The 20,510-nt window shown below is 58.6% G+C and overlaps 2 protein-coding genes across 9 annotated transcripts; one reads left to right on the forward strand and one right to left on the reverse strand.

Annotated features, from left to right (window-relative positions):
- Positions 1 to 261: 261 nt before the first annotated feature.
- GNB2 (G protein subunit beta 2) lies at positions 262 to 5,434 on the forward strand. The gene is made up of 10 exons (XM_033111120.1): positions 262 to 428; positions 2,635 to 2,780; positions 2,990 to 3,028; positions 3,145 to 3,251; positions 3,580 to 3,643; positions 3,735 to 3,897; positions 3,992 to 4,058; positions 4,360 to 4,561; positions 4,653 to 4,869; positions 4,950 to 5,434. Exons 2-10 carry the CDS (start codon positions 2,724 to 2,726, stop codon positions 5,054 to 5,056), a joined length of 1,023 nt encoding a protein of 340 aa, XP_032967011.1. The 5' UTR covers positions 262 to 428; positions 2,635 to 2,723; the 3' UTR covers positions 5,057 to 5,434.
- Positions 5,435 to 5,749: 315 nt separating this feature from the next.
- GIGYF1 (GRB10 interacting GYF protein 1) lies at positions 5,750 to 20,270 on the reverse strand. 8 transcript variants are annotated; one of them, XM_033110431.1, is made up of 28 exons: positions 20,253 to 20,270; positions 17,075 to 17,203; positions 15,911 to 16,172; positions 15,059 to 15,210; positions 14,692 to 14,802; positions 14,468 to 14,597; positions 14,263 to 14,358; positions 13,994 to 14,105; positions 13,776 to 13,884; positions 13,384 to 13,424; positions 12,995 to 13,165; positions 12,513 to 12,766; positions 12,285 to 12,393; positions 11,615 to 11,752; positions 11,318 to 11,418; positions 10,933 to 11,104; positions 10,639 to 10,805; positions 10,423 to 10,523; positions 10,220 to 10,336; positions 9,995 to 10,095; positions 9,781 to 9,863; positions 9,529 to 9,678; positions 9,219 to 9,446; positions 8,823 to 9,010; positions 8,565 to 8,725; positions 8,310 to 8,473; positions 8,097 to 8,226; positions 5,751 to 7,999 (listed from the first exon to the last, which is right to left on the reverse strand). In XM_033110431.1, exons 5-28 carry the CDS (start codon positions 14,724 to 14,726, stop codon positions 7,947 to 7,949), a joined length of 3,111 nt encoding a protein of 1,036 aa, XP_032966322.1. In that variant the 5' UTR covers positions 14,727 to 14,802; positions 15,059 to 15,210; positions 15,911 to 16,172; positions 17,075 to 17,203; positions 20,253 to 20,270; the 3' UTR covers positions 5,751 to 7,946. The 8 variants fall into 8 exon arrangements, with proteins under 8 accessions (XP_032966328.1, XP_032966322.1, XP_032966321.1 ...); XM_033110430.1 differs by lacking the exon at positions 20,253 to 20,270 and adding an exon at positions 20,092 to 20,109; XM_033110437.1 differs by lacking the exon at positions 20,253 to 20,270 and having other exon boundaries at positions 5,750 to 7,999; positions 8,823 to 9,007; positions 17,075 to 19,976.
- Between the last annotated feature and the right edge of the window lie 240 nt (positions 20,271 to 20,510).

Raw genomic sequence — 20,510 nt, forward strand, 5'->3', positions numbered from 1 at the left:
GTAGGTCACGTGACCAGAGAGCTGTTTCACCCTCCCTTATGCCGATACCACCTTTGTCAGTCCCAGGGGGAATGTCTTACTCCCTTTCGGGAAGCAAAGCATTAATTTTAGTCCGTTTTGCGTCGAAATAGCGTGGGGCAATATCTTCGTTTTGACAGAGTCAGTCTTTGCCCCTTAGGTGGTATTTTCCCTTCCGGTCTCCCCCCACTAGGTAGTTGGTCTCGCCCTGCCGGGCCCTGGGCGCGGCGGCGACGGCCGCGTCACTGGCGGGCGGGATCCCTCCGCTCTGGGGAGAGCAGCGCTGGACTGTTGAGTTGGGGTGACTGAGGAAATCCATCCGCGTCGCCGCCGCTGCCGCCTCCGCCGCGGAGGAAGACAGGACCTCCCGCGCTCCTCTAGCGACCCTTCGCAGAGTCCCACCGCCACAGGTACCTCCGGTGACAAAAGGAGTCCTCATCTCCCCCAGCCCCAAATTCCCTTGAGGGGAAACCTCTCTTTCTTCTGTTTCCCCGATCTGGCCTCTTGGGAGCGGACGTAACTCCCCAGACCTCCCCTCCCTTCCTTCGGCCCCGTCGCTTCTAAACCCGGAAGGGGAACTGGGGGACCCTCATCCCCAATAACGCACGCGCTCCCTGCACCTTCAGGCGCATTTTATCTGACCTCAGATCCCATCCCGGCCTCGCCTGCCTCTTGCTCCCTGAGAAGTTGGGGGGCACATTCGGGGCTTTCTCTAGGCCCTTTCTGCCCCCCCACCCCCGTTTGCCCCTGGGTAGCACCCCTCGTGTCTTTCCATTTCGCACTCCCGCCAGTATTCGCCTTGCAAAACTCTAGAATCCTCAGAGAAGCAGGCAAGGCCGCGAGGCCACCCTTCCCTTCGTCTCTATCCTAACCTCGATTTGGGTTCTGCCCGTATTTTCTGGCCCCATTACCCTGGACGGGAGTCCTCGGCACCCCATTCCCTTTACGAGTCTTAACCCCAAGTCTAGCTCCAGGGCGCCCCCACCCCTTGCCTAGATTTCTTTTGGGCAAAATGGAGGTCGTGGGGGCCGAAGGGCCAGGCTTACTGCGCTTCGCAGCGCGGCACCGGTACGCGCCTTCCAGCTGCCAGATCCAGGACCCTCCCTAGTCCCCTCCCCTTCGCCCCGCCAGACCTGCGGAGGCGGTGGCACCCCCATTTCTCCTTGGAGCCCCGGCTGCTCTGTGCCCAGAATCTGGGGACCCTGGAGGGCGAGGGAGCGTCGCCCCCGCCCCCAGCTTCCTTCTGCCCCGGGCCTTTGGCGTTGCCGCCAGGCCGGGACTGCTGACAGCTGGAAGGAAGGGGCTTTGTCTGGAGCTGAGAAGGTGGGGTGGAGGGCTTTGCCCCCTCCCCGCTTTTTCGGAGGGGCATCCCCTGGCGCTGGCTTAGAAAGCTGAACTGACAGCGGGAAAATGTCCGTGGGGAAGAGGAACGCCCAGGCCTGGGGGAAGTGGGAGCAGGGTGGGGGACGCCCGGGTTGGCAGAGTACAGTGTGCATGGCCAGATCACACAGGTGTCCAAAGGGGGGGGGGCAGGACTACGAGCCCTGGAGCGGAGCCAGCCAGGCCCCTGGGGCCCCGGCGACGAACCCGCAGACTGGGCTCCTGGGGTGCCGAGGACACAGGGCCAGGCCGTCTGGGGCCGCCTCTCGCCCGTCCGCCGGCGCCGGGGAGAGAGCAGCTCCGTGCCTTGGGGCCGGGAACCTCTCTTCCGAGCCCTAATTACTCGCGAGCGGTTCCCACGGGCTTTCCGCGGCGCGCTGGGGCGAGAGGCCTCGGCTCTGGAGGGAGCAGCGGTTTGAGACTGTCCTCCCCGCCACCCTCGCCTCCACCCCGCGCGGGCGGCTAATGGGGCGCAGCCGGTCTGGGGATTATCCAGGGTGAGCCGTCCCGAACCTATTAGTGCCCAATCGGCTTTTCCCAAATCCTGTAAACAGTCACCCGGTTCTGGGGAGGAGCGGGAGGCTGGGTCGGGCGGGGGCGATGGGGCCGGGGGTGGGGTCACCCACCCGACAGGTCTCTGCCGTGGATGTGGTTGCCTTGGCAACCGGGCTAGGGTGGGGGCACTTCACCAATGAGGTGCTCTCAGTCCGGGTGACGGTTGCCTAGGCAACCCCACGAACATCTCAGCTTCCCCCTCTGGTCTCCCCCCCTGAGTCTAAGCTTGGGGGTGTGTGTGGAGGGTGTGCGACGTGTGGGGGTGAATTTAGAGAGGCACCGCCCCTTTTAAAATGAGGTGCTATGAGGGCGGTGCCTGTGCGGGCAGGGGCGGACGCCAGGTCTGTTTTCGAAGGGACTCTCCCCGCCCTCTTGCCCCCCCAGTTCCTGTCGCGGGTGTCCCGCCCGGGCTGCTGTCCGAGGGAGGGGTTTCCCCTGCGCTTCCTCTTGCACTTCCCGCTCCGTTTCCGGGGGGCGGGAGGAAGATTGGGGAAGTCAGCTATTCCTAGGCCCCATCTTTTCTGTGCCAGAGGCCCCGGGTTCTGCAAAGGGGCTGCGGCCACCGCAGCCGCCCCCTCCCCCCCTCTACCCTGTGCTCACCCTTTCCGGCCGCATTCAACCCCGCCTTGCCCCCCTTCTTCCCCGCGACCTTGGGCCTGACGTCAGCCCTGCATCCCCCAGGCCTCGGGCCAGCGGCGAGGAGCTGCCTCCCCCAGCCCCCGTCCCGCGGCCCCCAGCCGCCCCCAACCCCGCCCCACGGGCCTGGCGCCATGAGTGAGCTGGAGCAACTGAGACAGGAGGCTGAGCAGCTCCGGAACCAGATCCGGGTGAGGGCCTGGCCGGCTGAGCTGGGAGGGCTGAGTGGGCAGGGCCAGGCATCTGTGTGCTGGGCAGGGGGAGGGGTTCTTTGTGTGTGTGAGGGGTAACCTAAACCCCCTTACTGTCTTATCCTCTCCACTCCTGTCTCCTGCGTTTCTTCTCCCCCTCCTGGTCTTATCTCCTGCCTCTTTCTGACTGACTCTGCCATCTCTTGTAGGATGCCCGAAAAGCATGTGGGGATTCAACACTGACCCAGGTGAGATGAATCCAGGGCTGGGCTTGGGGCTTAGGAAAGGAGCTCCGGTTTGAGGCATACTGCTTAGTGGGCCCTGCCTCCTGACCCGCCCTGACCCATTCTCCCTCTACCTCTAGATCACAGCTGGGCTGGACCCAGTGGGGAGAATCCAGATGAGGACACGGAGAACCCTCCGTGGGCACCTGGCAAAAATCTATGCCATGCATTGGGGGACAGACTCAAGGTTTGTGTGCGGTGGGGGCTGGGTGTGAGCCTTTGTGTTTGCCCCAGGACTAAGTGGAGCAGGGAGAGTTGGGGGCAGTGGGCGGGGCAGCCTTGCAGAGTTGGGGGATGAACAGGATGCCCACGTTGCCGAGTGTGTTTGGGAAGATGGAGACTCTCAGACATCCCCAGGGGATGGAAAAGAGGACCGTACCAACAGGAACTTCTGAGCTGCCGCTAGGAGTTGTCTCAGAAGTGCTCCCCACCAGATGGGAGACTGGGAAGGCATCCGTCCTCCAGAAGGGGCTTCACCCTGACCCCTCTGCCTCTCTCCTGCCACTCTCCGACAGGCTGCTGGTCAGCGCCTCCCAGGATGGGAAGCTTATCATCTGGGACAGCTATACTACCAACAAGGTAGATAGAGGTGGTACCTGAAGCTGGATGGGGCTGGGATGCAGGCCCTGCCTAGCTGGCTCTGACCCGGGGTACTGCCCCTCCTCCCTAGGTCCATGCCATCCCGCTGCGCTCCTCCTGGGTCATGACCTGTGCCTATGCGCCCTCAGGGAACTTTGTGGCCTGTGGGGGGTTGGACAACATCTGCTCCATCTACAGCCTGAAGACCCGTGAGGGCAATGTCAGGGTCAGCCGAGAGCTGCCTGGCCACACTGGTGAGAGGGGCCTGGTTGGGCATAGGTGCTGTTCGTGGGGGAGGGGCTGCGTTGCCCTCCCTTAAAGACCTGGTTGACCAGCCCCTTTCCCTAGGGTACCTGTCGTGCTGCCGCTTCCTGGATGACAACCAAATCATCACCAGCTCTGGGGACACCACCTGGTGAGGTCCTCCCAGAGCTAGGCATTGTAGCTCACCCCACACTTCCTGCCTGGGGGCCACTGCCTCAGTGCTCAGCACATAGTACACACCCTGAGCAAGTGAGGACAGAGCCCTCGTTCTGCACACCTAGCCTCTCCCGTGGCGGGAAAGGAGGGGACAAGAGGAGGCTGCTGTGACCTAGTGGCTCCTGGCACCCCTTCCATGGAGGCTCTGTCAAGGCTGGGCGCCCATGGTCGAGGGGTAGGGAGGCAGGGAGTCTGTCCTGCATCTCTCTGATCCCGTCCTTCTGTCACCTCTCCAGTGCCCTGTGGGACATTGAGACAGGCCAGCAGACGGTGGGTTTTGCTGGACACAGTGGGGATGTGATGTCCTTGTCACTGGCCCCCGATGGCCGCACCTTTGTGTCAGGTGCCTGTGATGCCTCTATCAAGCTGTGGGATGTACGGGATTCGATGTGCCGACAGACCTTCATCGGCCACGAATCTGACATCAATGCTGTGGCTGTAAGTTCCGGGCTAGGCGGGGCTGGCAGTCTGTGCCATGCTCCTGTCCCTGCTCAGTGCCCTCATCCCACTCTGGTCCTGTGTCCTGTAGTTCTTCCCCAACGGCTATGCCTTCACCACGGGCTCCGATGATGCCACGTGCCGCCTCTTTGACCTGCGGGCTGACCAGGAGCTCCTCATGTATTCCCACGACAACATCATCTGCGGCATCACCTCTGTTGCCTTCTCGCGCAGTGGCCGGCTGCTGCTCGCTGGCTATGACGACTTCAACTGCAACATCTGGGATGCCATGAAGGGTGACCGTGCAGGTGAGAGCTGGATGCTGAATGGGGACAGGTGGGGACAGAGAACCAGGCCAGATGAGTTCTGATGTACCCCTCCCTCACAGGTGTCCTCGCTGGCCACGACAACCGTGTGAGCTGCCTCGGGGTCACTGATGATGGCATGGCTGTAGCCACAGGCTCCTGGGACTCCTTCCTCAAGATCTGGAACTAATAGCCCCAACCCCAACTGGGTCTGGCCAGGAGGGGCCCTGCCCATGCCCACACTACAGGCCGGGAGCTTTGGGGCTGGGGGCATACGAGCCTCCCTCCCCGGGCCACGGGGCCTTGGGTCCCTGCTCCCCTACCCAGGTTTGGTTCCTCCCGGGGAGGGGGAGTCCCCACTGTGGAGATAAAGATTGGAATAGAATGGGGGAAGAGGAGGAGCAGAAAGCCCTCATCCTTTTGCTGCCCTGGGTTCAGGGCCTCATCCCCCTGGAGGGCCAGAGGCAGGAGGTAGAAACTCCAGGGGCTGGATTTTTTAAAACTGGTTTAATTTTAATTTTTATTATATTTTCAGTTTTTCCATAAAGGAACCAATTCCAACTCTGTACCTGGTCTCTCCCCATGCTTGTCTTTTTCATTTTGGGGTCTGTCCCAGAGGGCACATCAGCTGGAAGGTGTGGGGCTCCAAGGAGAAGGCCAGAGAGGAAAGAAATCCCACTCTTTCTGACCACAGCTGGAGTCACAGGCAGAAGGACGGACCTTCTGCCCGGTGGGGCCATAGGTGTCCTTTCCTAAGTGCACGGCTACCATTTCTACCATTTCGTGTCTGGCTGGGTCAGGCTGACTGCCCTGCCAGCAGCTCTTGGACTTCCTTCCCAGTTTTGTGCCTCTCCTCCCCAGTGTCCCCCCACCCCCCAAGAAAAGATGCAGAAGCGGAAGGGAACACACACCAAGTTTTATTGGGGGGCGTATTTACAGGGGCAGGGGTAGGTAGAAGGGTAAGTCATGGGGTGGGGGAGATTGGAGGTACATGGCAGACAGGGCGTACAGAATGGCCCCTGCACCCACCCCAACTCTGGGAAGGGTGGGAGAGCAGCCGGGGCCCAGGAAGATGGGCTGGGAAAGGACAGCAATAGGGGCCGAGTCCCTGGGCTGGGGGGCTCAGGGGCTTGTAAACATTGACCACTCTCAGAAGGGGATGGGGTGGGAGAGGGCTCCCCCTACACTTCCTCACAGGGTTAAGGCCTCTCCAGGCTCAAGGGCCCCCTAAGTTCAAAGTCTCTTTAGCTGGGGGTAAGGGGAAGGAAGAGAGGGGAAGAGTGTCGTCCCCCCGCCCCCTGCATTGGCTGCGGCAGGGGTGGGGGCAGTTACATTCAGTCACAACAGTACTCCCCCCACACCTCTAATGCCGCCAAATACTGGCGCAAGGAAAGGGGGAGCTGGGGGGCCAGCAGCAGCAAGTCATTTCCCCCTGGCCCATCATCCCCTTATTGCTTTAGAGAGAATATTGTCTTTTCACGGATGCTAACACTGTTGAAACCAGGGAGAAGCAGGTGGAGAGAGTCCCTCCACCCCCCAAGGCCAGCTTTATCCCCCAAACACTGACCCAGTTGCCACTTTGGTGCAAAAAAAAAAAAAAAAAAAATGTGGTCTCCGGGGATGGATGGGGAAAGAAAACTGGGGCCACTCCCCATTTCCCCAGGGCAGGAAGGATCGATACATTCATGGAGGGGAGGCAGCGGCAGAATCCTGCCCTAATACTGCACTCTGAGCAATGAGGTCAACAGGAGAAGTTAGATGAGAAACAAGGAAGAAAAACCAAACCAGGAATGGAGACAAACCCAGGCAGGTGATTGGGAATACGTCGGTGAGCAGTAGAAGGACTGCCGCCCCACTCAGGAGACAGACACTTCTATTCTTGACCCCCCCACCTTACCCAACATTAAAAACTCATCAGGGGAGCAGGGAGGGGAGAGGCCACTCCTCTCCAGTTTGGTCAATGGAGGGGTACACAGCCAGCTGGCTGCAGGTGGGGGGCTCCCTTCTAACAGCCCCCACACTGCAACTGAAGCCCCCAGCTGCCCACTCTCGGCCTCCTGGGCCTCTCCTCTAGCCCCCTTTTCACAGGAGAAACAGTCATTAAGGGGTGCCTCTCCCCAGCTCCTGGAGGAACTGCTCTGCCCCCACCTCACTAAAGGCTGAGGCCGGGGGCGCAGCAGGGGCTTGTGGCCCAAAGAATACATTCATGTGGCAAGGCAGGGAGCTGGGGCTTTCAGCTTCACACCCAGGTCATCCCCCCAATGGCAGCGGAAGGGAAGCCCCTCACCAGGGCCAGAGTGGAAGTTCTGCTGCCCTGACAGCCAGATGAGGTTGGCACCAGGCCGGCCCTCTGCCATCTACCCCATCAGCCACCTGGGGAGGTGAGATGGCACAGCCCATTTGTGCAACTTTCCCCCAAAGCAGCAAAGCCAAGGGGCTCCTTTGGCCCCAATCCCAGACACCTCTGCCAGTCACAGCAACAAGGGGGCCATTCACAGAGGTCCGGCTGGCGGGGTTGAGGGGGCCTTGCTGTGCAAACTGCTGGCACCCCAGCTTCCAGTTACCCCAATGGCCCACCTGGTGGGGCAGGGAGGGTAAGTGCAGCCTTGGGGGCCAGGCAGGACAGATCTGTGGGGGCATGTCCCCACTGCCCCAAAATAACAGTGTGTTTTTCCTTTCAGCCTCCTAACCTTTTTTTCATTGTTTTTCCTTTTTCTTAAAAAAAAAAACAAACCCAAAACTCCATGGACCTTCCACTGTCACCCCCACAATCCCCAGAGGGGGAAAGGGGTGATTAGAGTCTAGTTTTTAACAATTTTTGTCTCTCCTAACGTTTTCTTCAAATGTTGTTTAAAATTTTTTAAAAAGAAAAGGAACAAAAAACCCCTTCCCCCCAATCTGTAAAGTGCCTCGTGGTGGGTGAGTTAAGGTGCATTGTGTGGTTTGTAACAAGTGCTGGGGACCCTGCCCCTGCTGCCTCCTATGCTCCTTGTTGGGAGCCTGCAGACTGGGGACCCAAGGGTCCAAGCTGCTGCGGCTGCTCCTGGCCTACAGCCCAGGGGGCTGGTGGGATGGGCTGGTCAGTAGTCATCCACGCTCTCAATCTCACCAGAAGGTCCGTGCAGGGAGTACCCTGAAGCCAGAAGAAGCTGGGTTTGAGCTTTCACCCCCAGGCAACTGCTCCATGCTGAGGAAGGAGCCTCCTAACTGGTCCCACCCCTAAAACATACCCAAGATGCTAGGGTCCGAGTGCAGCATCAGTGCCCGCCTCTTGGCCTTGCTGCCCTCCCCAGGGCCAAGTTTGGTGCTATGGTTGGTCTGAAAGGCCGTCTGCAGGGAGCCACTGCTCAGCCAAGCCTCCTGCCAGGCAGCAGAGAGGGAGGGGGAGTCAGGAGGGCGCCCGATGACCTCCCCCTCACCTGCGCGGGGCTGTGAAAGCTCACCTGCTGCTGCTGCCGTTGTTGGCTGGCTTTCTGCTTAGCCCTCCGCTCCAGGAATTGTTTGGCAAATTCTTTGGCTTCCAGCGTGTCCCCCAGGCAGGAACGGATATAATCGTGGACATCATAGGGGGATTCCACCTCCTTGAGGATCGCTACAGCCATGGGCACTATGGGGCAGGATAGGAGCTGTCAGTGCCCAGCTGATGAAGGCCTGGCACCGCTGCACCAGCCCAGCTCCCCACGGCCTGCCAGCCGTACCATCCAGACTGCCCGTGGTGCTAAGTGTGTGTAGCATCTGCTCACACCACTGGGTGAAGCCATCCTGGGGCCTGGGGATGCCCTGTAACAGCTTCAGCAGCTTCTCTTCCTCCTCTGTCTTTTTGCGCACAGGCCGACCTGACAGGTGGCTATAGGAATCACTGAGGACAAGGGTGAATGAGAGGCACGAGATCAGCTCCGGTGTCCTACATCCTTCCATCCTGGCCCTAGCCCGGCCCCCGCAGCCCTGGCACCCACCTGAGAGAAGGGCTGCTCCGGCTGTTCTTCAGGCCCAGGCTACGGGCCAGGCTCCCGCTGCTCTTGAGGGTGTCCTCCCAGAGCCCCAGGCCGCTGCTGCTGCCCCCACTCTTGTCGGGCCCGCCCCACAGCGGCCCAGCCTCAGATACCCACTGGTTCAGGGGGGCAGTGCCCAGGCCCCCAAGCTGCTACAGATGGCAGGAAGTCAGGGTGGCCCGAACAGGGACACCCATACTCAAGAAAGCTAAGTGGGAAGACTCATTTATGTGTCAAAGGGGGACAAATATGGCCCAACAATCCCCACCCCACGCCTGGGGCACCCTGGGAGCCGAATGGAAGGGTTCCTGAGGGCCCAAAAGCTACAAGTCAGGTGAAAGAAGGGCCCAGACTGCTCACCACACGGTGGTTGGGGGCCTGGGCCCGCGATGGTTCCCGAGGCGGGGGCTGCTTATGCAGCTGTCGCTCGCCCTCCAGCTGCAGCTCAAGCAGCGTCTTCATGGAAAGTCCTTGCTTGGCCAGGCCGGCCCACAGTGGGGGCGGGGAGCTGGGTGCAGGGGGCACTGGGACAGAGGCCACCGCCTGCTGCTGCTGCAGCAGCTTCAGCAGTAGCTCCTGCTGCCGCACCTGAACCAGCGAAGACAGTGAGGGCCAGCAGCCTGACCCCACGCTCGGGCCCAGCAGGTCAGGGGCGCAGCGGGGCACCCACCTGCTTGCGCCGAAACAGCTCCTCTTCCTCCTGCCGCCGCTTCTGCTCCTCCTGCTGCTGCTGCTGCTGCTGGCGCCGCTTCTCCTCCCGGCGCTTACGCTCCTCCTCCTCCCGCTTAGCCCTGAGCTCCACTTCTCTGCGCTCTTGGAACTGACAGTCAGGATCCCAAGTCAGACCTGGGGGCACCTGGCCTTCCCGGCCTCAGTCCCGCCCTTGACACCCAAGGGCTCCAGCCCCAGGATGCCTACTCACTTTATGTTGCAGCTGGAGTTGTTCTAGAATTGGACCCTGAGTCGAAGAGTTAATTGGTATGTCCCAAAGACTGGCCTCACCGCCTGCAGGAGGCAAAGGCACTTGCAGGAGTGAGCTCAGGCCCCCGTGGCTGAAGCAGCTTGAGCTTGAGCGGCAGGCACAGCCCCTGGTCCCCCTACGCCCCCAACAGCCCGCTAAGGGGGCCGCACTGTACCTGACTGTGATGAGGCTGAGGTATGTATGTCCCAGAGGGAGCCTGAATCCGGCACCGACAAGGAACGGTTCATCGTCGGGAGCAGGTTCTGGTCCCCACCTCTGAGGAGCAAAGCACTGATTCTCAGCACCCGGGCTGCCCCATCTCCCCACTTTACATATCCTGAGGGCTCATACACGCACACAGCCAAGTGAAGACTGATTTGACAGAGAACAGCCCACAGACCTGGGGGGTTTGAGAGCTTGGAGCTGCTGCAGGAAGGCGGTGAGCTGCTGCTGCTGCGGTGGCGTCAGGTCCCCCAGAGCCGCCTTTTCCCGGAGCCCACACTGCTGGAGGGAGCGGCTGTAAAGAGGAGGACAGACTGAGGGGGTGCAGGCTAACACAGCCAGTGCCTCTCCCTACTTAGAAGCTCTTCTAGGCCCCGGTACCTGTTGACCAGCTGAAGAAATTGCTGGTGCTGCAGCTGCTGGTACAAGGCCGCTGCTGCCAGCTCCTGTTGCTTCTTCAGCCGCTCCTGGTCCATGTTTCCCTGAGTGAGGGCGAAAGCATTCCCACAGCTTTTACCTCGTGTTCCCCACTCCCCGCTGACCTCCATCAAACTCCCACCTCCCCTCCCTGCTCCTTGCAAAGGTGGGGATGCTCACCAGCAGCGGGGGTGGCGAGGGCCCCGGGGCAAAGGGCACACGACCCCACATCTTGATCACCTCACCCAGTGGCTGAAAGCCCTCATCACAGCCACGCTTTACAAGCAGGGCCATGGAGAAGTAGCCCGCTTGGAACCACTCCGCCATCTCCTGTGTTGTGAAGGGTCCTGGACCGGGAAGGGGGTGGGGTGGGATTGCAATCAGAAAGGTGTGCCCGAGAAGCCCTGAAAGAGAACAGTGGTGTGCCCCTGCCCCAGCAGCCCCTCCTGCATGCCCCCTACTCCCGACAGCCACCTTGGATCTCCCCCTGTGGATCCTTGTAGAACCACTTCCGGGCTGCACCGTGGCTGAGGGGGAGGGCAGTGGCAGCTGCAGAGTGGCGCAGGCCCTGGGCCTGCATGGCGGCCGTGAACTGCTCTTCCTCCAGAGAGCTGTCCTGTAGGGATGCCACAAGCTTCTCTGCCTCCTGGGAGCCCAGGGAGAAAGGGAAGGCTCAACTGCCCAATCACAGCAACAGCAAAATAGGGCTGGGACTAAGGTGGGGATGGGGTCAGCTGGACACAGGAGGATAGATAGGGAAAAGCTTGGAACCCAGGCAGGGACAGAAGGAACAATGGCTTTCTGTCCCCCTACAGGGGAAGACCCTAGATCCTTCTTAGGCCCCCCGCTCCCTCCCAACCTGTTGTAGGTGCTTCAAGCCTTCATCATCTTCCAGATCTCCAGGTGGGCCAGGGGGTGAGCCCACCCCAGGACTCAGCTGCATTCCCCTCAAATCGTCTCCTAGAAGGAGCAACGAAAGGAAGGAAGAATGGGGCGGAGTCCATAGAAGGGGCGAGACAGCTCCCTATCTACCCTTATTCCAAAAGAGAGGGTTCTACCCTTGTGGGCGCCACCCTTGTGGGCTCCACAAAGAAGGGGAGTGTTTTCCCCACCAGCCCTTGGCTCCAGAGAAACGGTGGCCCCACCCTCTGGCTACCTTCAGCAGCTGGCAGGTCTTTCTCCACAGCGTCACCTCCGTCCCCATTAGCTCCCCAGAGTGGGCCCAAGGTAGCCAGTGGGGATGGGGAGCTAGACTTCTCCTCTGGAGGCGACAGTGGAGTCAGTTCCTTCCCACCTGAAGGGAAAGGTAATTACCAGGATTCAAAAGCAAAGAACTGGAAAGCCTTTAAGACGATTTAGCACAAACCTTCCATGTGTGGCCAGATCTTGGGCCTCTGACTCCCACCTGTATGGAGTATTGAGTCAACATACTTACCTTTGGTCAGCACGACTAACACTCGGTAACTCAACATCACAAACCCCACTTTGCACACCTCCTCTTTTGCCCCTGCAACACAGGCCACAGGTGCACTGTGTCCATAGCACTGCCCAGGGCTGCATGCACAATACTCTAGATTTAATACTCCAAGGGGCTGGCAAAGCTCATTTTGATGACGCCTGATTTTTATCTGACATGCTGCCTTAGATACAGCCCTGCTGTTTCCGGGTTCCTCCCCACACCTGTCAGCACCTGCCTTTCTCACATTTCTAAGCAGCTTTCTCCTAAAGGTGGGTGGACAGCCAGTGCCCAGCCGGAGGGAGCCCTCTGCCAGCATGCCCAGCCCCAGGCTCTTAGGCTTTCTCCTGGCCCCACCCTGCAGGCTTACCTGATTCAGGCCCCTCCTCGTCCAACCCTTCGGAGGGCTCTTCCTCCTCTTCCTCCAGACCCTGGAAGTCAAGCTCCTGCTCCTCAGGAATGGGCTCCTTGGGGCCCTTCTGCACGGGGTTAGAGGATACAACGGGAGGTGAGGGGGCAGAGGATAAACAGTTGGCAGGCAGAGGGCAGATTCCCGCCAACCTCTAATAAAAGTTTCCCCCGGCTTCCTCACAGATACCTTGAGAGGCAAGAAGGCCCCCGAGGCATCGAAGGTGCCCATTTCTTCATCCTCATCGTCCAGGCACCACTCTGGGAGCCCGTCCTTGTCGTCGTCAAAGCCGTCAGGCCCTCGGCACCTCCGGAGGTGAGAGCTGCCCCCACCCACCCGCCCCTCCTCTTCACCACACCCTCCTCGATCCCCTCGCAAATCAAACTCAAACTTGCGACGCCGGTCCCCATGTTCTCGCCAGCCAGCAGAGCGGGGGCCGCCATCTGGGCAGGAAAAGGTAGAGGAGGAGAATCAGTACCCCTGTCAAGCCAGAGGCTCCACTCTTCTGTTGCCCACAAGACCCCCAAGCTTTCCAGGACTGCAACCCAACCTGGAACCAAAAGCTCCAGAAAGCTTTTGGCTCCCTCTACCTGGCCACAGGAGCCCTGTGCCCAGGAAGTTCTTTATGCCCCACCCTACCCCTCACAAGGGCCATCTGGCCCCAATCTCACCAGGGCTGGCTGAGCGCCAGCGGTCGCCATCTCGCCGGGGTCCTGCCCCAAGTCTCCAGCTGCCCTCCTCCTCCTCCTCTTGCTCCTCCCGGAGAGAACGCCAGTTCTCGCTATCTGAGCGGGCATGTTCCTTCCTCGGGCCAGCCCCTCCATCCTCAAACCCGGATCGTGCTTGGGAACGGGAGAAGACACAGTCAGCAGAGTGGCAGCCATGGTCCCTGGAAGACTCCTACTATAAACCTCGCTGGTAAAAAGGAGCCCAGCCCCGAGCCCTGCTGCTCCCCTACCTGCCTCAGGAAACATCCTTTCACTGGGGCCACCCATTTCAGTCTCCCCTCGCCCTCTCAATGACCTTCAGGGTCTAGCACCACCCTCCCCACTATCCATACCTCCATCCCTCCTGGCCGACTTCTCAAACCGCCTCTCGCCTCTGCAGGAGAGACAGGTGTTGGTCAAAGGAGGACAGCTTCCCCTCCCCGACCTGCGGGATCTCTGTATACCTGTCCATTTTGCCCTGAGAAAGGTGAAGGGAAGGAGGGGACAGGGGACTAGGGAAAAGTCAGGCTAGGGAGGGAGCCCATGGGGAGTTGAGAGAATCAGAAGGAAAGGGCAGGACCACGAGGGTTAGAGGGTAGAGAAAACGATCTCTGACCAGGGCTTATTTAGTAGGTCTCCTGCTGCCCTCTAATGACAAAACCTAAACCTCCCTCCATGGGACTCTGGATCTAACCCCGGGGCTTCTCTCTGCTCTGCTGCTAAGCCCCCTCCTTCCAGCCTGCACCTGTCATCCCAACTCTGGCTACGCTGGATCTCCCTGGGGTTCCGACCAAAGGCCCCATCGCCTTCTTCAATGCTTCTTTGGTAAAAGCAACTATCACCACGGCCGCGGCCTGGAGAACGAATGAGACACACACGGGAAACATGCCAGATCATCTCTGCACATCCTCAAGACCACAGGCCCCGCCTCTGCTGTCCCCACAACACATCATCACCCCCTACCTCGGCTCCGCGTGCTGCCCCTGCCACGGGAGGCGCCGCCTGGGGGGGGGCCAGCCCCTTTCCCCATCAGCCTCAGCACAGCCACACTGTTCACTGACAGGGAGAAGTTTCTCTGAGGAGGGAGCCAGGGGTGGGAGTGAGGACCCAGGCACCTGACCACCCCCACCCTGTCCAGAACTGCACCCTCCACCACCTGTCTTCCCAACTCCAGCCCCCTATAAAGGTGGAGCCTCAGCACGCCAGCCTGCAGTTGCCCAGCCCGGCCCCACCTGCTCCTCCTCGGTCAGAGGCTCCAGTGCCAGGGGCTGCAGCGGCTCTTCCTGGAGCACCGCAGCAAATTCCTTGTCCTGCAGCTCATCAGGCACCTGGCAATGGGGCAGGCGGGCCAAGACACCACATGCTTCTGGGCCCTGTCCACTGGCGGAGGCCACACGGGCAACTGGGCCACACACCCCACCCTGCGCCACCCCCTACCTTGTTCTCCTTGACGTAGAGGGCCAGCATCTCCTCTCGCCCATAGCGATAGTCAGCCAGCTTGTATTTGGGCATGGCGGGGGATGGGGGTGGGGAGGCTACGCTGCCACCACTTGAAAGTGCCCTCAGCCTACAGAAGGGACACAGGGAAGGAGAAAGACAGGTGTCTGAGCAACCCTCTTCTTCCCAGCTTCCCCATGCCACCCACAGCACATCTGACTCACCACTCAGGCCCAAAGTTGAGGGTCTCTGCTGCCATTGTGAAGCTGAGCGTGTCCTAACGGTCGGAGGAGATGCACAGGGACGAGGGGACCTGGCGTTCACTCTCCAAACACCTGTGGAGACATGGGGGACACTGGGCTTAGAAGCAATACACCCAAACAACCCTGAGAGGACGAGGAGTATGTCCTCACCTTGGTGGGCACAGTAATGGGTCTCAAAGGACTCACCTAAACCACCCACATGCCACTCACACCATGAGTTAATAACCAAAGAGCTAACCAAAGGGAGAAGACCTGAGGGAGGACGGAAACAGGGCAGCCAGATCCCCTTTTAGCTTCTGTAGGAGTCCCTCCCTCACCCCCGACTCACCTGGCAGCCTTACCCCAGGAAGCAGTTAGAGTGGGGGCCTGACTCTCTTCAGGCAGGAGCCTATGCTGGAATGAACCAGGGTCTCCAAGCAACTGGACGTTGGTGTGACCGCAGTGGTACCTGGGGAAGGACCTTCACATTTGGGCAAGACCCTTAACGAGAGGTGAGGGGAAGAAGGCGGGTTAAATGAATTGGGTCAGACAGCCCTCCCTGCTTCTAGCCCTCCTCTGTCCTGTATAATAGGGACCACAGCCCCTGCTCCTGCTCATCTCTGTCCCCCACATTTGGCCTCACGAGCAGTTAATTCACTTAGCAAAGCATGTCTGAGGTGCTGGAGGTGTGGCAGAGAACACACGCGGCACCTCTCTGGGGCTCAGCACTCTTTCCTGCATGGCGGTATTCAGTAAGGGGGTGTTTAAGGTTTGCACGGACGTTCAGGACAAAGATAAAACAAAAACAACCAAACAAACCAACCAACCACTGGAACCACAAATATTTTAAAGAGGAAAGGTTATGGAGAGAAGGATTAGAAATTAATCTGGGCAGAAAATTACTTCCCTCCTGAAAAATCTCAGAGCTGGCTATTGGTGGCTAGAATCCAGAGACTCAGTTTTGAGAGAAACCCAGTTCAGGGGAACTGGGGTGGGGATGCTATTCCAGAGCCAAAGGTGGGGCAGAAACACTGAAGGCTGCAGGCAGGCGAGTCCAGCCAGCACACCCATGGACTGGTTTACCAAACAGGAACCAACACCCAGGCCCCTTCCCTGGACCTGGAAGAGCCCAAGCACAAGTACAAAGTGCCAAGAAGGGAACAACGTTATTAAGATACAAGCTAGGAAGAAGGCCCCTTACCATAAAGTAGAAATACGGTCAGTTACTGAGACTGACAGAAGTGGCAGTGGTGGCAGTGACCTGTCCCTCTAAGGATCAGCAGAGGAGATTCTCAGGAGGCAGCTCATCCCTGGCGGTTCCGAGCAGAGGACGAGCAGACAGGGTCTCAGGGGGCTGCGCAAGGGTTCCCTCAGTGGCTGGGGGGGAGGTTGGACCGGAGCGCCTCCACGATGCCCATCAACTCTAAAACTCCACAACTCTGGGACGGAAGGAAGAAGCGTTTCTACCGGAGGGAACAAGAAGAAAAGTCTGTTGAAAGCTCTTCCTTTCACGGAATTCAAGTAGGACTCACAGGACAGTAGAGTAAGGTTAATTCTTTCTACACTACAATCCTTATGTAATTTGGCCAATGGATGAAACTTGAAGACATTATGCTAAGTGAAACGAGCCAGTCACAATAGAACAGACATTGTATGATTCCTCTCATGAGGTTACTAGAGGAGTCAAATTCAAAGAGACAAGAAAGTAGTATGGTGGGTGCCAGGGCTACGGGGCAAGGGGAGCGGGGAGTTGTTGTTTAATGGGTACAGAGTTTCAGCTGAAATGGGGCAAACGAAACAGTTCTGGACAGGATGGTGGTGATGGTCGAACAATGTGAACATCTTTAATGTTGCAAAACTGTAAACTTAAAAATGGTTAAAATGGTGTATGTTAGGGGTGGCCGGATGGCTCAGCTGGTTAGAGCAAGAGTTCTCAACAGCAAGATTGCAGGTTCAGGATGGTGGGCTGCGCCCCCTGCAACTAAGATTGAAAACAGCAACTGGACTTGGAGCTGAGCTGCACCCTCCACAACTAGATTGAAGGACAACAACTTGGCGCTCATGGGCCCTGGAAAAGCACACTGTTCCCCAATTTAAAAAAAAAAAATTTTAAAAAGAGGTATATGTTATACTTTACCACCATTTAAAAAAGGTTTAGGAAAAAAAGGCATTTGGGAATAGCCATTACATACCTAAGCCTTCCCAATTCCAAAACAACACCTCATATTCTTCAAACAAATCTCAGGAGAGGCTATTCTGAGCCTCCTCCGGTTCACTCCAGAAGAGCCTGTCTTCTAGAGGAACAGGAGTCCTGTGACATGGAAGGCTACTGTGGGGAGGGGGGAACAGAAGAGGGACAACTCACCCTCCCACCCTGCCAAGGAGTGGCAAAGGTGGCTCTCCTTGGTACTTTCCACGTCTGGCCTTCACCTTTCTGTCCTGGTTTTAAGGAGCAAAGTGAGGAAAGCGGCTTCCAGTGTGAAAAGCAAGAAAACTGCAGAGGCAAAGGGAGAGGCAGTCAGGGGGGAAGAGGAAGCACAGGAGCAGCTGGAGAAAAAGGCCAAGTCTCCTGGCGGGCCCAGCCAGGAGAGGATTGGTCCCAGTGCTGGTGGCTGACTGGCCCTTCCTTGACAAGCAGCAAGCATTAACTCCCATGGTTTGCACCCCTCCAAGCAGATATGTGCGTCTTTTCCACATGCTTCCTCGAAGCCAGCAGTTCTCAACTGGGGGGAGGGGGCGGTGACTCTGCTCCCCAGGGGACATTTGGCAAAATCTGGAGACATTTTTGGTTGACATGACTGGGAATTACTACTGGCATCTAATGCGTAGAGGCCAGGGATGCTGCTAAAATCCTACAATACACAGGTCGGCCCCCACAACAGAGAATTATCTGTCTCAAAATGTCACTAGTGCCACGGTTAAGAAACCCTCCTCTATGCCATGAGCACAGGTAATCAATCCTATTCTGTTTATGGGGAAGAATGGAAGACGACAGAAACCAAATTTACTGCAGTTCATTCTCCCACTGAAGAGCAAGGAAATCATTCCCTAATTATACTGTCCCATGAGAGAAATATGAAATTCTGCCAAGAGGGAAATCCTTGGGAAAACACTAGGTTGAAAGAAACTGTCCCAAATTTCTCTATCACAAACTCTCAAAGGCAAGCGTTTGGATCCCTTTCCAGTGAAGGAAAGAGTGAGAAAGGCAGCAGAGGACTCGGGACACGGCCTTTCCTGGCTACTTGATCTAAGGGTCTCCTCACAGGCTCATTCCAGCTTAGCCCCACCGCTTGCCCTGCCCTGAGGCCGCCTGCCTCATCTGTACTGGCTCTTCGTTCTCAGGCCTCAGCATACCCTCACTCTCCTGGCATCTGAATTATTGCTATTAAAAGGCTGCCCCCTGCCGGAATCAAGGGGAAAGGACACACACTGGTCCTGGGTGCTCACAACAGGCTTCAGGGAATAAGAGGGGAGCCTGTTCTCTGGGGTTCAGAATTCACAAAAGGCAAAGATTCAGAGACTAGGCGGTCCCAGTACACACTAAGTTAAGAACATTATTTCCTCATTCCATCACCCCTAAAATTAGCCCCAATCCAGAGCAATGTGCCTTGGCACAGAAAGGTACCACTATTAACAGAAGTAGAATCCCAAATTCCCCAACATTTGAGCAATCGCCCAGCTCCAAGCCTGTTGGAGGTGACTCCGCCCTTTCGCAAGATGGAAAGATTCTCCCAGCATGGTAGGATGAAAACTTAAGAGGCTTAAAAAGGGGGTGCAAGCCCACATTCCTCTCGGATGGTCAGCTATCCCAGCTCTCTACTCTCTGAACAATCCTGACAAATTCTGCCCCTCGGCATGTCTATTAGTTAACAGTTTGCAAAGCAATTCCACACTTTACCTCATTTGATCCCTTTTGCCCACTTGCCCAGTCTTGGGTTCCAGCCAGGGAAAACAAGGGAGGCTGCAGCTGCAACGGCAGGGGACCCGGACGTCCCTAGACACCATGCAACTGAAGGGGCACGTAAGCAGCAAGAACCATCCCAAACTCTCAAACATACTTTGTGAGTTTCAAGTCATTTTAAATTTCTCATTAGAGAAATTTTAAAATCCTTCACGTAGCTGCCTCTTTTCACCCTCTCAGCTCTATTCCAAATCCCAAATACAGAAATAAAAGCGAGGACGAACGGGTCTTTTAATCCATCAAATCACACACAATACTAATACGTCCATTGGCTGAAAATGCCAGGCCGGGGGTCTAAGCACACAACTCACTTGACTGTAATTAACACATGGGACATTTGAGGCCCCTGCCCCCAGCGATGGCAACATACAGTACACATCTGCCCCAACCTTTCCCAATGACATGCTACACCTACAATGTAGGAAACAAAACGAGCTGGAGTGAGGGTTGGAGACCTGGGACTGCACAGGGGACGGTACAGATGAAGGAACCAGAGAGCAAACTCCCAAAGTGCGAGCCGCAGAGGGGACGCATGGTGTTTGAGCTGCAGAGGCAAACGAGGGGGCTCTTGGTGGGAGGCTAAGTTGTAACTGGCATGTCATCTCCAAGGGGCGTTGGAGAGGTAGTGTAAAGGGTGATGATTGTTGGGAACGCAGCACTGAACAGCAAGAGGGGAGTAAGACTGGGGTGCCTGGAGGAAAGAATAGGCCAAGAAGTATTGATTTAGCATCTCCCAGGGACTGGCGCTATGATGGACCAGGGCTGGAAGCTTACTAGAATTCTAGTAACGACTGGGTGAGGTGCGAGATGAGGGTCTCCTTAAAGTTAACTCAAAAAAGGGGAAAGTGTAAGGGGGCCGTGGCCAGGGAGCTGCTGCATCAGGGGGATTGGGCTGGGAAGGGCCAAGCCTGGCGACAAAAAAAGACTAACGTGTTTAACATGGCTGGGCAACCGGGAGGAAGGAGACCCCAATGACCAAGCACTAATGTTGCTGACTGAAAGGAAATTCAGGTGAAGACCCAGCAGAGGTACTCTGCTTAAGGGGAGAAGGCTTCCACATTAGCCAGTCGTGCAACGCGTGGACTTGAAACCCGCAGGGCCCAGCTAATTTTGACAAGAACCCCGAGACACGTTAAGGAATCTCTGGGGAGCGCCCGGCATTCGGGTCGGGGGCCTCCGCGCGGGCCCGGCGGAGGATGCGGCGCGGGGGAGGCCGGGGGCCCTGGACCGAGCTTCCGAGGGGCAGGAGACGACCGTTAGGAACGCGGGGGTGGGAAGGAGGCAAACTGGCCGGGAGGACGGCGTGCCCTTCAGGGAGGGGCGCCAGGTGCGCGGGGCGTGGGTGAGGGCGGCCACCCCCCGGGAGGGACGGCCGCGTAGGGGGCCGTCGCGCCGGGGGGAGGGCCGGGGGGCGGACGCACCCGGCGGCAGCGGCCACGGGAGGAGCTGGGGGAGGTCCGTGCCGGCGGCCCGCGCTCTGGCTCCGGCTCTCGCAGGCTCGACGCGGTCGCCTCGGCGTCGGGGGCGGGCCTGCCCCGGGCCCGACTGCGGGCCAGGGGCTGCGGGACCGCCGAGCGCTTACCGCGGCGGGCGGGCGGGCGGCGCGAGGCTCCGGTCGCGGGGCGTGGGCGGCGGGCGGGCGGCGCGCGGCGGGCCGGGGGCGGCGGCGGGGGAGGGGGCGCTGGCGCTCCCGCGGCGGCCGCTCCTCTCTGTTTGTGTTTGTAGCAAGATGGCTGCCCGCCTCGTACCACGTGACGCGGACGCGGGGCCGCGGGGCCGCCCCCTCCGCCGCCGCCGCCTCCTCCCTCCGCGGCTCCCGCCCGCTCGGACCCGCACGGCC

The sequence above is a fragment of the Rhinolophus ferrumequinum genome, chromosome 7 (genome assembly GCF_004115265.2).
Source record: "Rhinolophus ferrumequinum isolate MPI-CBG mRhiFer1 chromosome 7, mRhiFer1_v1.p, whole genome shotgun sequence".
NCBI lineage: Eukaryota > Metazoa > Chordata > Mammalia > Chiroptera > Rhinolophidae > Rhinolophus > Rhinolophus ferrumequinum.